The sequence below is a fragment of the Arvicanthis niloticus genome, chromosome 19, assembly GCF_011762505.2.
Source record: "Arvicanthis niloticus isolate mArvNil1 chromosome 19, mArvNil1.pat.X, whole genome shotgun sequence".
NCBI classification, from domain to species: domain Eukaryota; kingdom Metazoa; phylum Chordata; class Mammalia; order Rodentia; family Muridae; genus Arvicanthis; species Arvicanthis niloticus.
The window spans coordinates 45399273-45422122 of record NC_047676.1 but is presented as its reverse complement, the minus strand read 5'-3'; the positions used below and the strand labels follow the sequence as shown (position 1 = coordinate 45422122).

The 22850-nt window shown below is 41.7% G+C and overlaps 1 protein-coding gene across 1 annotated transcript in view; it reads left to right on the top strand.

Annotated features, from left to right (window-relative positions):
* Depdc1b (DEP domain containing 1B) overlaps positions 1–21807 on the top strand; it is a 64767-nt gene extending 42960 nt beyond the window's left edge. Inside the window, 13 exon segments of the mRNA XM_034523517.2 lie at positions 1117–1164; positions 6790–6930; positions 16153–16319; positions 17560–17575; positions 17578–17635; positions 17637–17676; positions 17678–17734; positions 19731–19749; positions 19752–19796; positions 19799–19877; positions 19879–19915; positions 21497–21628; positions 21630–21807. Of these exon segments, the coding sequence (XP_034379408.2) occupies positions 1117–1164; positions 6790–6930; positions 16153–16319; positions 17560–17575; positions 17578–17635; positions 17637–17676; positions 17678–17734; positions 19731–19749; positions 19752–19796; positions 19799–19877; positions 19879–19915; positions 21497–21628; positions 21630–21659 (869 nt within the window). The 3' untranslated portion in view covers positions 21660–21807.
* Positions 21808–22850: the final 1043 nt, after the last annotated feature.

Here is a 22850-nt window from a genome sequence, read left to right as displayed (position 1 = left end):
TTGCTGGGTTAATATTAAACTGTGACATTAGGTTCCCTTGCGTGGAGGAGCAGAAGTCTTTGAAATACTGCTAAACCTGTCCAGATCCTCTAGTGTAGCAGGGTCATTACCCTGAGCTGGCACTTAGACAACCAGCCACTTTTAGTTTTGCTAAGCCTTTCTGGAAGAAGGAAAGGTTTTCACAGTTCTTAGGTTTGTTCACTACGACACTACAAGCTCGTTCCTCACTGTATAACACACACAAGCTCATGTCTGCTGCAGTGCCTGAGTGAGAGCGCTGTGGCAAGTGATTTGCCTGGGAGGGTTTTTTGTTTGTTTGTTTGTTTACTTATGTGTACGTCTCTGTGTAGGTTTGTACCTCTGGGTGCTATTCCCAAAGAGGCCAGAAGAGGGAGTTGTCCCCTAGAGCTGGAACTGCATGTGATTGATTTTAGGCTCCCTGACATGGGTGCTGGGAACCGATTCTGGTCCTATGGGAGAGCATCATGTGCTCCAGCCTCTAATCCATCTCTAGTCCCCGGGCTGGGCTTATCCAAGCAATGTTACTATTATTGTAAGGCTGACCCACTAGCAGCCTATGATTAACATGTCAGTGGAATTTTTGTTACCTGGAACATTTGGAAAATGATGATAGGTAAAATGATAACTATATTGAACCTGCAGGATAAGCTTGTTTTCTTCCCTTTTGGTGCTGAGGATTGAACCCAGGGCCTCGTGCATGTCATGTGTTTCTCTGGACAAACTGTCCAATTCTTACTTTTTACTGCAGTTTTTAAATTTTCATCCTTAGAAAAAAATTTATACCTGATTTATTTAAGAACATGTTATAACATTGCTGCTAAAGAAAGATTTCTATCTTTTAAATGTCCTGGTACACAAATTGGTGAAATGTCTCATTACCTGGGCAAATGATACATTCTTATAATTCTCTCTCTCTCTCTCTCTCTCTCTCTCTCTCTCTCTCTCCCTCCTTCCCTTTCTCTATTCCTCTCTCCCTCCCTCCCTCCCCGCCCTCTCTTCGTGTGTGTGTGTGTGTGTGTGTGTGTGTGTGTGTGAGATTGAGTTATAATGAGATAAGTAAAATATCTTTTGTATTTTCTCTTTTTTTTTCTACAGAAGAACTTCCTCATTGGGTCCTGTCAGCTATGAAGTGTTTGGCAAATTGTAAGTACTAATTATCTGCCACTTTTATAGAATTAACAGGGATTAGTGCCTTGATTTAGAAAATATTCCTGCTCAATGGCCTGGGCATTGATTTGACACCTGTGTGGCTGGCAGGAAACTGGAGACCACAGTGCTTTACTGTAGATTCCTGACTTAGAGGAAGGGTTGTTACATTACAGTTTTAAAGGCATTTAGTTCCCCCTTGGTCGCGTGGATGTAATTGCACTGTATAAAGTCCATGTCACTCCTAGGAGCTTACTACAGGGGAGAAAGAAATGAGTGACGTTTATATCAGCAGCCACCTACTAATGGTCTGTAGATTTTTAAGTGTCTACCATGTTTACATCCCCCGGTTTGCTGGGCAGCTTCAGTCCCCTACTGGCTTTCAGAGGGCAGGGTTCTAAGAGGGACAGAGTGTTTTAGAGGATTGACTGACTGACTGATCTGCAGCATGGCTGAGGAGAGAAGCCTGCACGCAGAGAAACAAGAAAGACTGTCTCAGAGACCTGCATGGAAGCTCCGTAGTCGCGGACTAGGGTGGGCCTGAGGGAGTTCACAGGCATAGAAAATCTCTTCAGCGTACAGGAGGCTATCACAGGCACTGTGAAGGAGCAGTGTAGTAATTGCTCATGAACACTAGCATTGTTTTCTTTAGGATTTCCAGGAAGCTTAACCCAAATGTGTGTGTGTGTGTTTATGTATGTGTATGTGTGTATATGTATGTGTGTGTGTGTTTATGTATGTGTGTGTGTGTATATGTATGTGTGTGTGTGTTTATGTATGTGTGTGTGTGTGTTTATGTATGTGTGTGTGTGTATATGTATGTGTGTGTGTGTATATGTATGTGTGTGTGTGTGTTTATGTATGTGTATATGTGTATATGTATGTGTGTGTGTGTTTATGTATGTGTGTGTGTGTATATGTATGTGTGTGTGTTTATGTATGTGTGTGTGTGTGTTTATGTATGTGTGTGTGTATATGTATGTGTGTGTGTGTTTATGTATGTGATTGGTATGTGTACATACAGATGTGTGCATTCTGTGATTCATGTGTAGAGGTCAGAAGATGACTTTAGGGAGTCAGTTCTTTTTACTGTGGATTTTGAGGAATCTTTACTCAGATCATTGGGCTGGCATGGCCAGTGCCTTTACCCAAGGAACTGTCTGATCTGCCCCAAATGTGTGATTTTAATGAGAATTCTCATTATTTTAGCTGATTGATAATAGCAATATTTGATTTTAGAGAAGCTCTTTAATCTCACAGCCACTTCAGGAAATAATCATTTTCTTCTTCTTCTTCTTCTTCTTCTTCTTCTTTTTTTTTTTGTAGGATCAGCATATGCAGAGACAGGTGTATAAATAATTGAATTAGTAAAACTGAATTATTGATTAAACTGGAGTCACTTTTGTTTGATTATAGAGTGAAACTAACCACTGAGCCTTGTTTGTCTCCCTGGCCCTGTGTGGAGTTATTTGTGCATTCTCATTATGAATATGTATAGCAATGCCAGTTTGTATAAAACTCAGTATTTCAGGTTTAACTCTTAAAATTTTCATTGATTTTGGGTTGATATTTTAGACGCTCTGAGATGGTAGAGAGTAATGTGGCTTTAACTTGGGGAAGAAGTAATTTACTTAAATTTTAAAAATTACATCTAGTTTGCGTGCGTGTGCGTGTGCGTGTGCGTGTGCGTGTGTGTGTATAAGTATGTATAAGTATGTGTAGGCCAGAGGATACTTGGTTCTGGGCCTGAGCCTCAGTGTCAGATTTGGCTGTGAGCGCCTTTATCCACTGTGCCTGCCACCTTCCTGGCCCTGAAGTGCTTTTTATTCTCTTTGCTCAAGTTCCTGAAGTGAAGTAAATATACATGACCTCCTTGGCCAGAGTTGGCAGTGGTGGGATAAAGGTACAATCAGGAAACTCTAACCCTCATTCTGAGCTCCTGGAGAACCAAGGGTTTGGTCCTTATCAGTCAGGAATGAGGCTGTGGTGTGGGGAGACTGCTGTAAGGGGTGGTTATTGAGTTTGCCTTTCCGCGATGGCTAGGATGCAGGGAACTGGGTACTCAGTTCTCCATCTGACACAGAAAGCCACAGACACCTGCAGCAAGGTTGGCACGACTGGACACCAGGTAGAGGCAGATGTGATTTCATAATTGCCATGTGGATGAAACGCAGAGTGCTGGGGGAGCCACATGTCTCACATTTGTTAAGAGTAACCTTGACAAATCAGCCTATCCTATCACAGAGGTTCGCTTATATATCACAAACAAAAGGTGGCCAGAGGACAAGCTTAGCCTGTCGGATAGTTATTTAAAATTTCTAATCTTTCCCAAATTATGTTTATCAAAATTTACTTGGAGTCTGTCAAAGTCATGACATGTTCTTTGTCTTTTTTTTTTTTTTTTTGATTTTCATAGATTTTACATTGTATTAAATAGTATGAGTAATATAGAGAAGTTTAAATAATGCAGAAGGATATGCAAAGGTAGTGGACAAAACACTACATTTTATATACAACAATTATCTGTGGAGGTTTTTATTTTTTCTTATTTTATTTACATTTAAGATGCCATCCACTTTCCCCATTTCCCCTCCCTAGAAAACCCCTGTACCCATGCCCCCCCCTTTCCTTTTTGCTTTTATACAATTTTTTTTTAAAATGTTAATCAAAGGATTTATAAGTTTGGTAATGCTCAATCAGAAGCGTAACCCAATACCCAACCTAGATATAAAAACTATCTTTGACTGGTGGAGACATGTGAACATCTGCCTCCATGCCCCCTCTCTCTTTCTCTCTCTCATCATCTAGCTTCTCCTCTCCTTCATCTTCTCTCCTTACTCCATCTCTTCCTCTCAATACTCCTTCCCACTTAGCTCCTCCTACATGTTCTTTGTCCTTATCTTTAGTAAGTGCAGATTCCTGTTGAGTCCTTGAAAGTGGGACAGGTTGCCTATCAGATGTGTCAAGGGCTTCTTACCTTCTTTTCTGCAATCCTGCTACTCTTCCTTCTCTTTTAAGCACTTGTTGAGGCACTGTGGACTGTGCACACATGGGCCTGATGTTCAGGTGCGGGCCAAACCTGTCATGCTCGCAGAATGAAGACGGATGCTAACTGATGCAAAGCTGAATGAACTGATTCCCTTTGCTTCTCTGTGTGCGCGTCAGAAACGGACAGAAAGCACCCAAAGCATTTCATTCCAGAGTCTGTCAGGAATAACATTCATAAAAAGCTAGGCTAAGGAAAAGAATGTTTACAGCTCAGGGCAACTAAGAAAGAAAAGATCCATTGTTCTGCTTTCTTTTAGTTTTTTTTTTTTTTTCATACTTTTTATCAAAGATAATGATATATTCTCAAGGCATATAATTGTTTAAAGTGAACCACTGACTTCTGGTAGGCACTAATTCTCCAACATGTCTTGCTTGCTGAGCCATATCCACCTTCTATTTGATTAAGCTTGCTATGTGTGGCGAGAGGAAGCAAAATGTCTTCACAGTTGCTGTAGGTTTATGTGCTGTAACTCATAAAGGTAGCTTATTATTTTAGCCAATAAAATTAGTCTTTAAGAGAAGAACAGAATACGAAGGATAAAAGAGGTTTTGTTTTGTTTGAAGATTTTATCCCTAACTATGTGTACGCACATGTGTCTCTGTGAGTGGAGGTCAGGAGAAGGCATCGGATTCCCTGGAGCTTCCGGTGTAAGTGGTTGTGAGCCCTCTGATGTGGGTTCTGGGACCTGATATCAAGTCCTGGGCAGGAGAGTACTTGCTTTTAACCTCTGAGTCATATCTCCATCCTTCAGTAAAGGAGTTTTAGGGACACCATAAAGAGCCATTTTATGGTGTCCTAGGGGATTGAATGTCGTGGTCTAGAATGGTTTTTCTGTGTTACATCTAGAATCGCTTAGCTCCAGCAATCCTGTGGGAAGAATTTCCTTGAATTCATCTTAGCTGCTTTGTTCATCCCCCTGGGTCTAGCTAACTATCTGGGTTTGGTGGCTTAGTCATCTGCTGGCCTGGAGCTGGTCACCACGATTGCATTTCTTTTCTTCCGTGGTCCTGTTGGGGCGGATGGGCTGTTTTCCTCAGGGCTCTGGCACCTCTAGTTTGCCTGTCAACAATGGTATCTTAAATCTCATTGTAGAGTGTGCTGGGGCATTTGCTGCCAACTTGTATGGCTCATCTTTTATTCCTAGGGGACCCAGATTCTAGTGGAGCTTTCCTCTGCCCTGCCGTTGGCATAGGACATGGTCAGGGCCAGACAGCTTCAGGGTTTCTGAGTTCGCCCAGCTTTGCAATGATGTTTTCTTCTGATAGTTGGGCACTCACTGGTTGGGACCTATAATGATTGACAAGATAGAATGTAAAATCTTTTTTGTTATCTTTTTTAAAAAAGGCATTTACATTTTCATTTGTCTGAAATAGGAGAGACATTATTTCACTCAACTGTATGATTGAAGGATATTATAGTATAGCTAATGAACTCAAGAAGCTATAAAAATTTCCTCGTAACTCATCTGCTACACATTAACAAATTGCTATGACTAGGAAAATGTTGACTATTTCAAAGAAAATTGTTTACATGAATAAGGTTGGCTGTATATAAAAAGAGAAAAGCTTGCTTTTCTTTTAAAGTGGATAAGCATTAGTGCTCTTCATTTTTATAATATATTCAAATAAGCATAAATCGTATTTGTGGGAGCAAAGGTATATGTTACTTCTATGTGAAGATTTGCCGGTGTGTCTTGAATAACCTGTGTCCACATACTACAGTACGTACAAGTGGTTGCCACAGTAATCATTCTCTTTTTTCATTATTTATTTATTCACTTTATATCCCAATCACAACCCCGCTTCCTCCTCTCCTCCCAGTCCTACCCTCTCACCCCCCTTCTTTACATCCCACTCCCTGGGTACCAACCTGCCTTGACACATCAAGTCTCATAAGAACTAAGTGCATCCACTCACACTGAGGCCAGACAAGACAGCCCAGCTAGGGGAAAGGGATCCCAAGGCCAGCAACATCGTCCCAGTTAGAGACAGCTCCAATTGTTGGGGGATGCACATGAAACTAGTCTTCATAGTTACTACATATGTGTAGGGGGCCTTGCTCCAACCCATGCATGCTCTTTGGTTGGTGGTTCAGTCTCTGTGAGCGGCCCCCCCTCCCAAATAAACCAGTTAAAACATGAGGTACAGAACTAAGCAGAATTCTTAACAGAGGAATCTCTAATGGCCAAGAAGCACTTCCAGAAATGTTCGGTGTCCTTAGTCATCAGGGAAATGCGAATCAAAATGACTCAGATTCCTTCTTAGACCAGTCAGAATGGCTCAGACCTAAAACTGAAGTGACAGCACATGCTGTTGAGGACGTGGAGCAAGGGGAACGCTCCTCTATTGCTGGTGGGAGTGCATACTTGTACAACCACTTTGAAAATCAACTGGCAGCTTCTTAGAAACGTGGGAATAGTTCTACCTCAATATCCAGCTATAGCACTCCTGGGCATATACACAAAGGATCTCTCACCGTTCAGCAAGGACACCTTCTCCACTGTGTTCATTGTGGCTTTGTAATAGCCAGAAACTGGAAACAACCCAGATGTGTCTCTCTCTTTTTTTTTAAAGGGCCCAACTGTCCAGATTGGAAGCAGCCTATGTACTTGGGATTTGAGAGAGACGTCTTTAAAACTGTGGCAGATTACTATGGCCACCTGAAGGAGCCGCTGCTCACCTTCCGACTTTTTGATGCTTTCGTCAGTGTATTAGGTGAGTGCAGAGCCAGCGTCTCAGCAGATTGGTGCCAAGTCTTTTCTGCTGTCACTGCTTTAATATCGTATTCTCTTTTTATTTTTAATATTTATATAAATTATTTGTTCGTAATTTTTTGAGATTTTATACATGGGTATTTCTTTTTATTAGCATGTATTAATTATATATAATATTGGGTCTCATGAAGACATTTTCATACATATAAATGATATATTATCCTTTCTTGTGCCATCCCATTTCTACTGATCCTCTTCATAAATGTAACTTCTACTTTTCTCTCTCTCTCTCTCTCTCTCTCTCTCTCTCTCTTCTTCTCTCTCTCCTCTCTCTCTCTCTTCTCTCTCTCCATGTGACCCAAAGAGTTCCATTAGATTTCCTTATTTGGAGCGTTTGTAAGGGCTATTTATAGGATTATTGCATCTTTCCGTGGTTCCACCACTGTAGAAAATGCTTCCCCCTCCCTGCAACAACCATTAAATGTGGACAGTCTCTCCAGTGGAGAGGTGACTCCTGACCCCCCTGCTCCCCCCTCCCAGCCATCTCTCACTGCCTGTGTAGATCTTTACCCACAATGCAGTGTTGATGTGCCCAGTCTTTCGAGGATAATCGCAGCCGCTGTGAGCTCAGGAGTGCGACAGCCATGTCATGCCTGGGAGACAGCATTTTTAACACAACCCTTGTCCTCTGTATCATATAGACTTCTCTGTGGTGCTTCCTGAGCCTTGTGGGGGTGATGGGATGTCCCAGTTATGGTGGAACATTGGCTAGTTACTTATTCTCAGAGCTGATTGGTTACAAGTCTCTGCAGTAACTATTGTCACTAAAAGAGAAGCAGCTCCACCCTATGGCTGTAACCACGGATCTTCAGAAGGCAGATGATGAGATGGTGGTCAAACATAACCATTTATCATAACAACAGTGGTAGCTTCTCCACTTCTTTCTTTCTGTCTTTCTTTCTTTCTTTCTTTCTTTCTTTCTTTCTTTCTTTCCTTCCTTCCTTCCTTCCTTCCTTCCTTCCTTTCTTTTTTTTTTGTAAGCCATGTCTGCAGAACCAGGCATTAATTCCTTCCCAGGGAGCAGGACCTCAGATCCAGTCAGCAAGTGGTTGGTTCCCTCCATAGCAACCATGCTTCTGTTACAGCAGGGCAGGGCCCACAGCTGGGTAAGCCAGTTGGTGCTTTTGGCCCTAGTGGCCTGTGCAGCACCTTCCTGCACAGTAAAATCTGGCCACACAGGCATTTTTGAAATAAAAACTGACAAAGTGCTTAAATCTCGCTCCCAAAAGGACCAGAAGAAAACAGCTAACCTGTAAACCAGAGCAAAGACCAGCAAGTTCTGTCTCTGAAGGAAAAGCAGAATGTCGTTGATCACTTTTCTGTAAGACTCTTGGTAGAGAAGAGTGTGAATTTGACACTGACTCTTGCTGACAAAGTCTATCACTCTGTGTATGACTTTGTGGATAGTGGAGGAGGTACATTGTCATTCAGAAGGGAATTTCTTTTCATTAAAAGACAAGTTTTTATAGGACCATTTAATACTTGAAATATGCAAAGTAAGTACAGTAACGTTATGATTCACGTAAAACTTGTTTTTATTCTTCATATAGATTTATACCTTAGGGTTTACACTGTGAAGGAAATGTGGTGGTGGGGGGAGGGGGGAGGCCATTATTGCTATTGTTCCTTTCCTTTTGGAAATCAGATTTCCCTGTGAGCTGTATTTTTTTTTTCTTGTCAGAATGCATGCTGTGTGAATTGCCTCAGTTCTGCAGACTTGAGAGGGATTGGTGTGCCCTCGTTTCTCAGCATCCTGGCCGTTAGCCATCCTCCCCCTCCCATGTATACCTCTTTACACCCCTTCACTTTTTTCTTTCTGTCTTCCTTTTTGCAAAGTGTGGCTGCTACCACAGCATCTGACGAAATGTCAGGTGCATGCGGATGTTACCCGAGCTCACAGCAGTGTACTTTAGATTCCTGCTTCTGTAGGTTCTAGTGACAATAACAGATAGTCACTGTAAATCATGTATGCAATAGTCGCTACTTCTAACATTTTTATGTATTACTGTGTGTGTCTGTGTGTCTGTGTCGTGTGTATGATACATGTGGGTGCACATGCCTCGGTGCACATGTGGAGATCAGAGGACAACTTTGTGCAGTTGTTTTCCTCTTCCCCTTGTTCCGCAGCAAGTGCTTTTGCCACTGAGCCACCTTGTGTTAGGAGCGACTATTTTTAGACATGTCACCACTGGGGAAGTGGAGGACCTAGTTTACTATGGAATTTTAAAATCACTAAGTCTTTTGGGTATTTTATTTGAGCCCAGTTGATCTATTATGCTTTTGATTTGATTTTTTAGATAGTTTCGTGAGGACCCAGCTGGCCTAGAACTCCCTGTAGCTCAGCGTGACCTTGAGCTCTGAACCCCTTTCTTCTCCTGTATGAGTACTAGACAGAGTACAGGTGTGTGTGCCACCAGCCCAGTTCTGTTTTGAAGTCTTGAGACTGTTGAGACTCCTTGGTATTTTGTTTTCAGGTGCGTCTGACTGGGGGCTTAGCCCCTGTGCATCTATCACTGGTGCTGTTTCTTGATATGAAGGATGCCCATGGACCAAGCCAGTAGATCCCCGTTATCCACACCCAGTGCCACCAGCACTGCTTAGACCGGACATCTAAAGAAGCTCTGCTCTAAGCTCTAACAGTTCCTTCTCCTTTTAGATTTTATACTAGTCTGTAGGAAAATGATTTGATTTGGAAACAGAATGATTTGGAGCATTTTTTTTTAAACACAAATTTCGATTTGAATCTGTTTTTATATCACAATTTTTATATCACAATTATATATCTTTCACAATTATTCATTTTGAGCTGAGGTAGGAGTTAAAGCTGGCTTCATGCCAAGTTGCTATCAGAGTTATATAAAGGATTTGAGGTAGAGAATGATGGGCATTTAGAAACTTAATGCTTTTAGCTATCAGACAGAATAGAGTATTGAATGTGGTTGGTAAGGATATATTATCAGTCTTTCCCAAGTGAGTGTGTGTGTGTATGTGTGTGTATGTGTGTGTATATGTGTGTGTGTGTGTGTATATATATATATATATATATATATATATATATATATGACACCTGTATTGGAAATCATTTTTTTTAATATTTTCCTATAGTGAAAGAAGAACATCTAGACTGGAAGATTATAATTTGTTTATCTAATTAACAAGCAATATCTAATATAGTCAGTCAGTGGATAAAAGGAAATACCTAAATATTTTGGTTGAATTTAGTAGGGTTAATTTATCTCTTAAATTTTGTGGCTTTGATTGAAGTAGGATATTGTCTTTTAAATTAAGCAACCAGTCTACTTTGTGTAGATGGTGAAAATTGTCCAGCATTTTCCAATGGATGTGGCTGTCAATTTAGCTTATATTCCTTTCTTGAGGCTCATGCCTTTGCTTGATTGAACGTGGTAGACCTTGTGACTAGAGCTGTTGGTCAGCACTCATGTATGAAAGTGGGTATCTCAAAGAAAGGACAAAGGTGAGGTGGCCCATGCCTATAATCCCAGCACTTAGGGCAGGGAGAGCTCACATTTGAGGCCAGCCTGGGCTACATAGCAGGATCCTCTTTCAGGAATCAAGCAACATTTAAAAATATGGGAAGGGGATGAGGAAGGGGAAAAAACCCATCTTATTCGACATGTTTGGCAATGTGAATCTTATTCTTTACCAATAATCACAAAATACTCAGTTTGGTTCAGCGATCTAACTAAGCCACCGAGTATATCCGTGGCTGACCTTTAGTTTCCGAGATGAGTGTTTGACTCCCCAGGGTCCTGCACGACACAGTGCGCTGACTTGTGTAGCATTTAGCTCTTTACATATTGGGCCTAGACGAAGGTGGGTCAGCACACGAGACGGACTCAAGCAGGGTGTTTAGAAACAGTGGCCCATGGTTGGCTGGTACTAACCTTACTTTGTGTAACATCCTACAGGTACATCTAGTGTGAACTCTCTGTGTGTGTGTGTGTGTTTAAAGAAACATACATATATAAATGATTCATTTATATTTATGGCTTTCAAAAAGAAAAATGGAAGGATCTGGTATTCTGGGGCTTGAGGTTTTGGAGGTACACGTCGATGCTGCGTGACTGCTTCCAGTAGAAGGAAGGGGCCACTGTTTAGGAACGTGGAATCCAGCTTGCTGTGGCTATTCCTTCTCAGGCTTTGATGGAGTTCGTTGGGTTCCTGCTTCACAAATGCATGCATTTCATGAGTGTGCGTCTGTAGGCAGTTCGGCTGTGCTACCCGCCGTCCTTGCCAGTGAACTGAAGGCTGAGGTGACAGCTCTTAGTTATTTATTGTCTACTCCTGACTTGAATCTTGAAAATGGCATTGCCATTCACTAGAGTTACTGTGTACTGAATCATCTGACTCAGTAGACCGAGATCCGTGTGTGTGTGTGTGTGTGTGGGGGGGGGGGTGTACGTGTACACGCCAGGGAGTTGTGTATGTTTATAATGCAGATTATCCAAATGATGGGTAGTGTTCACTGTTTTTTATTTGTTTGGTTTTGGTCAGGTGATCTATAGAACAGTATGCCATCTTTACCTGACAGTATGTTCTCCAGGCTACCTCACTTCTTGTCCCTTATTAGCTCTTTTCTCAGAGAGTGACTAGTCAGTGTGCTTGCATAGACAGAGCCTGAGATTTCTGTGTGCCTCCTGTTGGTGGTAGTCATGTGCTTTCAGGGTTCAAGTCTCGTGACTGGAGCTTGTGAAGATGCAGATGGGCCCTGACACAGATGTCTATTCACCCTCAAACATCTCTGACGATTGTTGAAATAAAGTAGAATTAGGTATTCCATAAAGGTAGCAATTTAGAAAAATGTCTAAATTTTTCTTTGACTGTAACCAAGTGTATAAGTTATTTATATCAGTGATCACTAGGGCGATTGACAAAACTTTTGGGAAGAAAGTCCAAGAATCTTCCCATACTATTTCAGCAAGATAAAGATAAAAATATTTTTAAATGGACATGAAATTTTCATCCATTATTTGGATGAGTAAAGAACTTTCTGAGCCGAAAAGCCAAAGGTATTATTAAAGAGCTGTGTTTAAGATTCATGCAGGAAAGCACACTCTCTTGAACATGGAGAGCCTATGTCTACTTTTGAATAATTTCCCGAGGTAACCTGCTTGCCTTTCCTTAAAAATCTCTAAAGAAATAGTTTCTCTTGCTGTGTCTTTCTTTAAGCAAAACATTCTTGCCAACTGATGCACATTTTAAATCCTTTGGTTCAGTATGGTCAGTTTTCTTCTTTTTATGTTTTCAATAAAAATGTAACTTTGACCTCCCACTCCCACCCCTGTCCAACAGATATGACTGTGGCCTTTCTGGGACTCGCAGCCCTCCTAACTGTTCACATCTCATTATTTTTTAAAACAAGTCCAGAAATAGTTTCATATACCAATAGCAAGTGGCTTTTCAAGAGAAAGTAAGAGAAAAGATAGTGTTCCCAGGAAATGACGTTAGAACAACTGGAAAAAGTGAGCTTTTCTGTTCTCTTTGCACGTGTTCATACTTTATATTAAAGTGGATCATAGGCTTTAACATAACAAACCAAACTGAAACCTGCCGGAGGAAAATCTAGGAAAGGATTCTTGTAGTCTCAGGTGGGCAAAGATAAACATACAGAAAGCTTAAACAATGAATAAAATTCAACCAAATTGACTTCATTAAGATGAGAAATGTTTTCCTATTGGAGTACTCCCATCAGAAAAATGTAGGTGGAAGGGGCACCTTTAGAAGCCCTGCAGACACCACGCCCCTGCAGACACTACACCCCTGCAGACACCACACTCCTGCAGACACCACGCCCCTGCAGACACCAGCCCCTCTCTGGCTCCAGTTTTCTTCATGCTTAGAGACTGAGAACAGGGGGGAGCCGTCTGAAACTGACAGCTTTTTTAAGCTGAACGCTTTCCCGGCCTGCTGGGCCAACTGGATGGCCAGTCCGGACTTCTCTATGCTTCAACTCCTATCTCTTTCTACAACTTCTGACTGAGAGCAAGGGCCCTGCTGGTGTTAAATCTCAACATCAAACTGATCCTCACATAGAAAAGGGCCTGCTACAGTGAGAACTGCCCTTGAGCTGGCCTGCCCTGGCTTATGCTGCGTGTGCCTCCATTTTGGATCTGGGATGAGGCAGGAACTCACGGCATCTCCTCTCCTCTATTATTGTTGTTTTGCTGTTGCTGCGTCCATGGGCAGTTCTACCCAGGAGTGGCTCATTCCTCAAGTGGTTGCTGTTCTGGTGCAGAGGCATCAGTTGTTTAAACAAAAGTACTCAACCATTGCTGGTGATTGAAATTTACTTGAGACCACAGCAACATCATCTACCATTCTCAGAGAAAAAAAACACAAGTCTAGTCTCCACACTGAACATGAAGGAGAGAGTGGACCGAGTGTAAGTATTCATCACTCTCTGCTTCACCACTGAGCTTACTGTGTGACCAGCCACCTGAGCTCCTGCTGCTGTGACTCTGCTCTCCTCTTGACAATACCCTTAAACTGGGGGCCAAAAGTTCTTCTGAAGTTGCCCTTTTCTAGTATTATGCCACAGTAACATGTAAAGTAATTACCGCATTGAAATATATTTGGAACTCTCAATTAGACAATACAGTAAGAGCAGGCACAGACTTTTAAGTAGACATTTTATAAAAAGGGATGATTTCCTAACAAGCACACATAAGAAGATCATTGATCATTAAGAGCATGGGATTTAAGCCCTGTGAAGTGCTGGTGTATAGCTTGAGGTGCTGATGGTGCTATGTCTTGGTAATGAAGTGTAGCTGTTTAAATTTTGAATGACATTTCCTATATGTGCATGGTATGCATTTGTTGTGTATGAGGATGTACATGGACGTGGCATGTATGTGGAAGTCAGAAGACAACTTGTGGGAGTCAGTTTTTCACTTTCCACTCTATGGGTCCCACATTCAAACTCAGGTCATAGGGCTTGGTGGCAAGTGCCTTCACCTGCTGTGCCATCTTCTGGCCTAGAGGCTGGTTTTCTTCTTCTTCGTCTTCCGTTTTCCATCATTTGTCTTCTTCCTTCTTCCTTCTCCTTCTCCTCCTTTTTCTTCTAAGTGACAAAAACATCAAAATACTTTTGTATAGCTTTTTGGCATTCTCCTTCTCCTCCTTTTTCTTCTAAGTGACAAAAACATCAAAATACTTTTGTATAGCTTTTTGCATTATTGTTATCTGTTGCCGACTTGACTATGCAATGTCACGTGTCCCCAGGGCCTTCTAGTCTTACCTAACTGCTTCTTAGCACACATTGGTGAACACTGGCACTTCACTTGGCCTGTAGTAACCATTGATCATTGACTTTCAGATCTATGAGACCAATCCTTTCAGATTCCAGTTGAAGTCACGAGGCACTTGTCTTTCTGGTCCTAGTTTATGTCCATGTAACAAAATAGTCTCATTAAGGTTTGGTGGCCTCATGCCTTCAGTTCCAGAATTGGGATGTTGAAGCAGGAGGGATGCCGTGGGCTGGAGGCCAGCCTATCTTTTGGTCTAGAAGTTTCATGATGTCACTTATTAAACACTGCAGTTTTATCCATTTTGAGGCTGTATTTTGTGAGACTGGTCAGGAGTCGGGATCTCATTTCACCCTTGAGTATGTGGATGGCCTTCCGCACTGTTGGGATGGCCGTCCTGGGGGTGTCCTTAGCACCTTTGCTGGAAATCAACTGGTGGGCCACTTCTATGGTCTATTCTCTCCTTTTGCCTATACAGTACAGCTCTGTGTGTGTGTGTGTGTTTGTGTGTGTATGTGTCTGCTGGTGTCAGCAGGGGTCAGAAGGGGGCATTGAATCCCCTGAAGTTGGCGTTAGCAGCATTTGTGAGATGCCAGGCACCAGTGTTGGGATTTGAACAAGTATCAAGAAGAGCAATATGTGTTCTTAACTGCTGAGCCATCTCTCCAGTCTTCATGGTGTTTTAAAGTCAGGTGGTGTAATGTCTCCAGCTGTGTGCCATTAAACACAGCTGTGTGGAATAAAAAGTGGGGAACAGGATCATGTTTCTCAATGCAGAAAAAAAAAAAAAAACCCTTTTCATTTCCTTCATCAGTATAATGCAAATCATCCTTCTCTGTCTGTCTGTCTCCCTGTTTGTGACTCCCTGTCTCTGTGTGTGTGTGTGTCTCAAAGGTACATTCTTAGCCCTGGCCCCTTCCTCTGTTTAAGAGAATGTGTGTATGTGTGTTGGGACACGTCAGAGGGCAACTTTTGGGTATTAGTTTCCCCCCTCCACCTCATTTCTGAGCAGAGTGCTGTCTCTGCCCTTCACTCTCCAGGCTAACCAGCCTGTGCTTCTGGGAAGATTCCCTTCCTGCCTTCCGTCAATGCTGGAGGAGGGCTTATAGATAAATGAGCAGCAGCTTCAAAATTGAACCTGGTGAATCACCTCTCTGGTCCCAGTTATTTATTACTGCAAATGGCGTTTACTGTGTATAGTTTATGGTCCTTTGAGGTTTTTGTTTGTTTTTGGAGATGAATTTTATAAATGATTTGTTTATTTTTATTTTATGTGCATTGATGTTTTCCCTGTATGTCTGTGTGAGGGTGTCTTTCCTCTGGAACTTGAGCTTCAGACAGTTGGTGAGCTGCCGTGTGGGCATGGGAATTGAGGTCTGGGTCCTCTGGAAGAGTAGCCAGTGTTCCTAATTGCTGAGCCCATCTCCGCAGCCCCTCCTTATGGTCCTTCTAGTCCTCGTTTGTTGAGGATTTTTTTTTTTTTTTTTTTTTTTTTTAATGAAAGGATGTTGCCTTTCTGTGGCTATTGGGATTGATCTTGGTTGTTCTGTTCATAGGATGCATTTTCTATTGTATGTTTTTGATCAGTTAGGGTTAGGGTTAGGTTTTAGTGCTGGCTGGATTGCTGATCCTGGTTTAGAGGGGAGTGCTATGAACTTGTTCCTTCTATGTGGTTGTAGATGAGAGGGGGAAGGCTGTGCTTGTTCACATCTCATCCCTGTTTAGGGTTTGGATTGTCTGTGCTGACTTGCGAGTCCACAGTGCATGTGTATTGTACACCTTGCTGGGTGTAATTAAATATGTGAAAGCCTTTTTTATAACTTTACAGTAAAAAATGTGGGAAGGAGGCACAGTCAGGCAGGCCGTGTACTGAATGGTCAACTTCTCTTTTGAATCAGGTTTGCTGCCAAAGGAGAACATGGCAATTGAAGCATTTCAGATTTGTTGTCTCCTTCTGCCTCCTGAAAACAGGAGAAAGTTACAGCTGTTGATGAGGATGATGGCGAGGATCTGTCTAACAAGGGAATGCCCCCACTGTGTGATGGCTTTCGGCACCCGCACACTGGTAGGTTGTTACATCTGTGGTGACCCGTGTTTTCAGTTTGAAATGCAACCGAGTCTCAGTTTCCCTTCTGAGCACCCAGACGAGAGCACGGCCAGCTGTCCGCCCAGACTTACTGTGCTTTCCGTCCAGGCCCCTGAGGAGCAGAGTGCAAAGTGAAGACGGAGTAGGGAATAGGTTCTCGCTGTAGGGTAGTGGCTGTGTCTTCTCCTACCATTTTATAAATGACTACCATCGTCAACACAGACAGTGAAGGTGAGCAGACAGGAAAACCACATTCTCCTGTTCCAGAACAGGAATATGCCTACATACACCCACACACATAGATACACACACACATATATACATATATATGTATATATATGCATACATACACATATACATATATATACATATATGTAAAGTATAAAGTGTTATACATGATTTCAAAGCTTTTATACTACTTTCAGATTACTGAAGTCTTGTTTTCCAAGCAGAAAGGTTTTTCTGCCTTTCTCTATATATGTGCAAATATGAAGATGAAGTGACACAGTATTGAAAGTCTTAATTAAATCTTAGTACTACTTAAGAGACTGCACCATGTGACTTTAATCCACAGCACAGAATCAAGTGAATTGGTAATATGATTCATATAACCTATATTGTTTTATATAAGCTATATATTTTATATTTATATAAAATATACTTACATATTTGTATAAATATTTATATTTATAGTTTTGGTTACCATAAAAAGTCTCGTCATGTGATACACAGCTTCTTTGTTCAAAGGCAGTTCTCAAGTGTGTATTTCAAATTGTAAAGAAAGCAATTAGCCAGGAAAATATGATGGTCGAAGAACTTAGAGTAAAAACAAGCATGAAACTGGGACATTCTTGGCCAAGTGGCTGTGAAGTCCTAGACTTTAAAGTTCTAAAATTCATATAAATTTCAGAATATATGGGCATGTATGTATGCATGAATGCATTTGTACAATTATATGTGTATTATACCTTGTATAAAATGGGGAGTTTTAACAATTTCTCAGACAACTTTCTCTCTAACTGAGCCTCTTCAGAGGAGGAATTTTCATGGGAGTTGGCTCATTGTCTAGGTGCCCGTGGGATATGCACCCTCGTGCTACGTCCCCCAACTATTCACACTTGTCTTACAAACTAACTGGCATCAGTTTAGAGAAGGCACAAGGCCACTCATGTTTGTTCATTTTCACCATCTCCCTGCATTCTGCTTTGTTTTGGTCCAGATGGTTCAGACATTTTCCCGTGCATCTTGTGTTCTAAGGATGAAGTCGACTTAGATGAGTTGCTAGCTGCTCGTTGGTGACATTCTGATGGACAATTACCAGGAGATTCTGAAAGTTTCCTGTGGCCCGCTGCAGACTCCATAGAAAGCGTGTGGCTCATCTGCGAATAGTCCAGGTAAAGGAGGAGACGTTATCAGTTTCTGTAAGATTAGCAGCAGGGAGTTGAGGAAGGTTGTCAGTCTCCTGACATTTTGTACAAGTATTATGTGAATTGGTAGGAAACAAAGTGCTTATAACAGTTCTGCTACTAAAAACATGGCATGAGTTTGCTGTTATCACGAACATCCATGGGATGCATGCTTGGTTATTACATCAGTCATTGCCGTATGGGTACCAACCCAACATATCGAACAAGTTTGGAAATATAGATTATACACACACCAAAATGAGCAGAGTGAGAGTTACAGTAAAATGTTCACATATGTTATTTATCTATCTTTTCTTCTCTCCTTTCTCCACTTTTGTCCCTCACTTTTTTTTAGTAACTTAGTTTTTCTTACTTATTCATACAATGGAACATCATCTCCTGTCTTCAAATATTCTGATTGTCCTTGTACCCAAGAGCACACTTGAGGCAAATACTGTGTGAACTGAGGGTGTGCCCTTTTCTTTCTGTGCCTCCTCATTAGGCAAATGAAACCATGCTACTGTGCTTCAGCATCTGCCCCAGCTTTTTCTTCTGTCTGTAAAATCAGTGATAGCTATTATTTTGTTTGGCTAGTACATATAAAAACATGCTTTCAATGATGTTTTATGTTTCCCACACAGCAAACACTTTAGTGGGTGACTGCGGTTGAGGTTATTGCTATCATGTGATTGATGCCATTATGAGATATATATGAGACACATATGTTACTAATGCCATGTGGATATCACATTCCGTTATAGAAATGTATACATAATTATCTTAGTGTGGTGTTCTAGGTTTTACAATGTTTTAGTTTTTAGTTTCATTTTACTTTATGTCTTTAAATACAGGGTCTCATACTGAAGACCAAGGTGACTTGGAACTCATTATGTAGCCCAGGCTGGCCTAATTTGGGGCCATTCATCCTGGGATTATGGGCATGAACTACCATCTCCAGCTATGTCTAATATTTAGGTTCTCTTTTATTTCTTCAGTTTTGCAAACAATATATTAGTAAATATTTTTTATAGCTAGATTTTGGGGGAGGGAGCTGATCCACACTATTTCCCAACAGTAAATTCCTCGGGGTATCACTGCTGAGTCAAATACCTTAATATATTTTAAGTATTGACTGGATATGGCCAATATTCTTTTAGTTTGGTTGTTTAATTTAATTTGTTTAATTTGTTTATTTGTTTTAATTTATGTCAGTAGCATAAGAAATACCTTGCCTCTGTGTTAGATAAAATTACCATGAGAAAAGCCATATATACATATGTGTGTATGTATGTAACATATGTATGCATATTATAAAAATACATATATATACACACACACCCTTGCCATTTGCATTGGTAAACACATAATCTTACTAATGTTTTAGTTTAACATTTTTCCTCCTAATATTTTTTGAGTCAGACTTTTGACGAGTAAGATGAAGATGCCTTCCAGGCCTTCACCAGGAAAAGCTGTAGCAGGAGTGGTGGCTCTGGGGCCCCATGGGACTGTGTGCTCACGGACATAGCAGGCAGACTGCAGTGAGCCTTGTGCTCTTGAGGATGGAGGGTGGGCTGCATATGAACTTGGTCTTGTCCAGGCGGAGTTGTGCTGTGACTGAATAAAGTCAGTGATGACTTTACCCGGTCCTGGAGGTCATGTTCAGGTCTCTAGTCTTGTCTAGAAAATGCCTCATTCACTCTCCAGCCCCTGATTTCTGCTTAAATTTCAGATCTTATTGAAGGGCACATACAGGTATTCCATGTTGTTGTTATTGTTTTTATTTTTTTTATTAGAGTGGGTCCCAAATGCAGAAGAGTAAAATAATCTCATATTTTAAATTTAAAGCTGTGGCTCTAAATATTATTCAAAAGTATGAACCCTTCTTTTCAGGATGGCTTCCCCCAAAGCAAACTGAAGGAAAAATCCACTCCTGCCAGGAGACATGCTGGTTTTTGACTTGATCTAATTCTGTGTTTCGTTTCAGATAAAATACCCAGGAGCTGATTGGATATCACTCTCTGTCTGCCGCCTTCATTTTGCCGTCAAATTAGTCTGAGGAGTTTGAGTACCAAAGGGCTATGGCTCCCAGGAGGCCCCTGGCAGCCTTGTTGGAAGAAGTCATAGCGGATGACAATCTCCAACAAGGAGAAGAAGAAGAAGCTGAAGCCGGTGATGAGGCTGTTCTTCTGAAGGCAACCTCCTCCCTCTTCTCAAGTTTTCCTTTCATTAGCTCTCCATTTTATATGGGCGTCATGTAAATCTGACTTAGGTTCTGCATTCCAGGAGTTTAGTTTATATCGTTTTCCCCGTCCCCCCCATTGTATTGTTTTTTACATTACTGAGCATTTCTTTTGTAGAGTTAGGTTCTCATACTTGTTGTTTGATTTGCTAATGACATGATATGAATCAGCAATTGACTGTAAGGAAAATATTTAGCGGTGTGCTGCATGTGTGCGCATGTGCAGGTGCTCGTATGTAGAGGTTCCAACAGCTATTCGAAGTCAGTTCTCTCCTGCACCTTGTGTTAGGCGTTTGCAAAGCTCTTCTACCTGGCAGAAATTTGCTTTTAGATGGGAGGCGTCTGCGTGGTTTTCTTGTCTCAGACCTCACTACGTATGGCAGTCAGTTCCTTGTGAGTGAGGCTAACAAGCCAAGGGTTTCAGAAAACAGCTTTCATTTAGAAGGTGCACCTGCATCCCTTAGCTTTTGTCAGTGGTGACGGAAGCCTGACAGAAGCCAACCTACGTAAGGCCTGAGGAGGGGTCCGTTGACTTCTGGTATCAGGGGCTGCCTTGTTTGTGGCACATGAGGGATGCTGGGTGGCTGAGTGCCTGGGCATCGAAATCATACACCAGAGGCCAACATCCCTGGCCCATCCCTGGAATAGGTAGGGACCTGCTTTTTCAGTGATTCACCTCCTCCAGCCAGATTTTCTGGAGCTCCCAGTTTCAAAACCTCCCAAGTGTCATTGGAATCTAATATTTGAACCATGGTAGCAGGAGGACATTTTCCATCCAACCATATGCGTACTTTGGCCATCCTTAAAGACCAGTCTTCATTCTGGTGGATGGTATTTAGCTAGCTTGCTTTCTTCTTTCTTCCTTTCTTTCTAGACAGAACAGCCTCACTCCATAGTGCGGGCCAGCCTTTCCATAGCCATCCTTCTGAGTGCGGGCATTAGAAGTGGTACCTCACCGCTCTTGGTCTTAGTTCCCTGTACAGCTGGATTCCCAGACACGGCAATATGCTGGATTATTTCCTGATCATCAGGGCTCTGGTCTTCTCTCTCGTTTTTTCTACTGCTAGGTGGAGATGATTGAGTGGTAAAACATCAGAGGAAGAATACATTCCTTTTCTTCACATTGTCCGTGGAGTAAACCCCTTCTCTTTGTTAGATAGAAGGTGGCCGGTCTGAGTTGGAGAAGCAGAGAGATAGTAAAACATAGCTGGGCCAGACTTTGTGTAGAATAAAATTACTTTCATTCAGACTTACTTGTGACTGGTGTTCACAGTGAGGGACAGTATAGTTGACAGGGGAGTGTTTTTGAAGGGTTTGATTACAAGGACACCTTCACCTGAAGACGGGGGTCCCAGGAAAGATGAGGTAGTGGTACCGGCATCAGCATCAAACAATTTAACCAAAGCAAAGGAAGCAGGGACAGGAGCTCCTACAATTTGACTGCGTAATTTTTGTGGTTCTTTTGTGTCTTTTTTTTTTTTTTTTTTGACTCATATTGGACTCCTTTTCAGTTTCAGAAATCTTACCCTGAAGTCTACCAGGAACGATTTCCTACCCCAGAGAGTGAAGCACTTCTCTTTCCTGAAAAACCCAAGGCCAAACCGCAGCTGTTCATGTGGGCACTGAGGAAGCCTTTCCAGCCGTTTTCAGAGAACTAGAAGCTTCCGGATGTGATGCGGTGACAGAGCTTGAGAGACCTCCGTGGTAGAGACAGGTTGGGTCAGTGGAGCTTCAAGAAGGCTGTTGTAAACTACTGAAATACAAAGTTTCGGATCATCTATCCTATCGCCCAACTCCTCAAATGTTGAGCCATTGTCAGTATTTTTATAAATCTCGATGCTGTTTGTAGAGATGGACAAATGAGCGAATGTTTCCGATCAGGTGTGCAGGGTGGTGTTAATAGGCTTGGGATGGTTACAACATCTAAAGGTAAAGTGCTCCCTCCTTCTGTTTGTTGTTTTCCATGTTGTGTAAAGTCCTTGTGTGTGCTCCCTGCTCACCTATGTGTCTGTGAAAACCAAGCCTAAGAGTATTGTACATACTTGAATGAGAACAACACTGTGTGTGCTGTTACAGTGGTAGCACTGACCCATTTGCCAATTGTGGTTTCTCCTGTGTAAGTCCCATGCGTTGTTCTTTGTTTGTTTGCTTGTTTGTTTTTATTTTTCAATTTCTTTTTCTGTTTTGTTGTTGTGAAGAGTCCTAATGTTCTGCACTGTGATAGCCGTGCCTTTCGTTGCAGATCTGCCTGTTGCTCTTTGATTGCCCATATGTCTGTCTGGATGTGGAATAGTGTGCATCTCCCTCCGTCCTGTAACCTGAGTCTCAGACAAAGATGAAGGTCGAGCTGGATGAACTTTGGGCTCCCTTAGACCTGTAAATCTAAATTTATGAAAAGTATAAATGGGTTGAATATATTTTCTCAGCTTCATTGTTTTGAAAGTACATGGACTGTAAATAAATACTGAGTTTTTATATATATATGTACTATGCCTTGTGTTTTTCTTCTTTGCTATTTATTTAGATGTTAGGGAGTCTCCTCAAATTTCTTTGCAAATATTTTCACATCACTCTGTGTGTGTATCAGAAAGGAAGCGAGGTTTATTTTTGACTTTTGTATTGGCTTCAGGAGAGTGTGCCCCCACATGTCTGTCTGTCTGACTGTCTGTCTGACTCTTTGTCTCTGCCTCTCCCTTCTTTCCTCTTCCATTCTCTTCATTATCCTCTTCTGTCTTCTTGCTTCATTGTTTCTTCAAAATAGTGGAGCATGTGAAATACCGCTGAGAGTAATTACCTTGAGCTGATTTTGTGTTCTTGCACTTGAGATCTGCCCCCGGGGCAGAGTACCTTCTGTAATTGACAGAG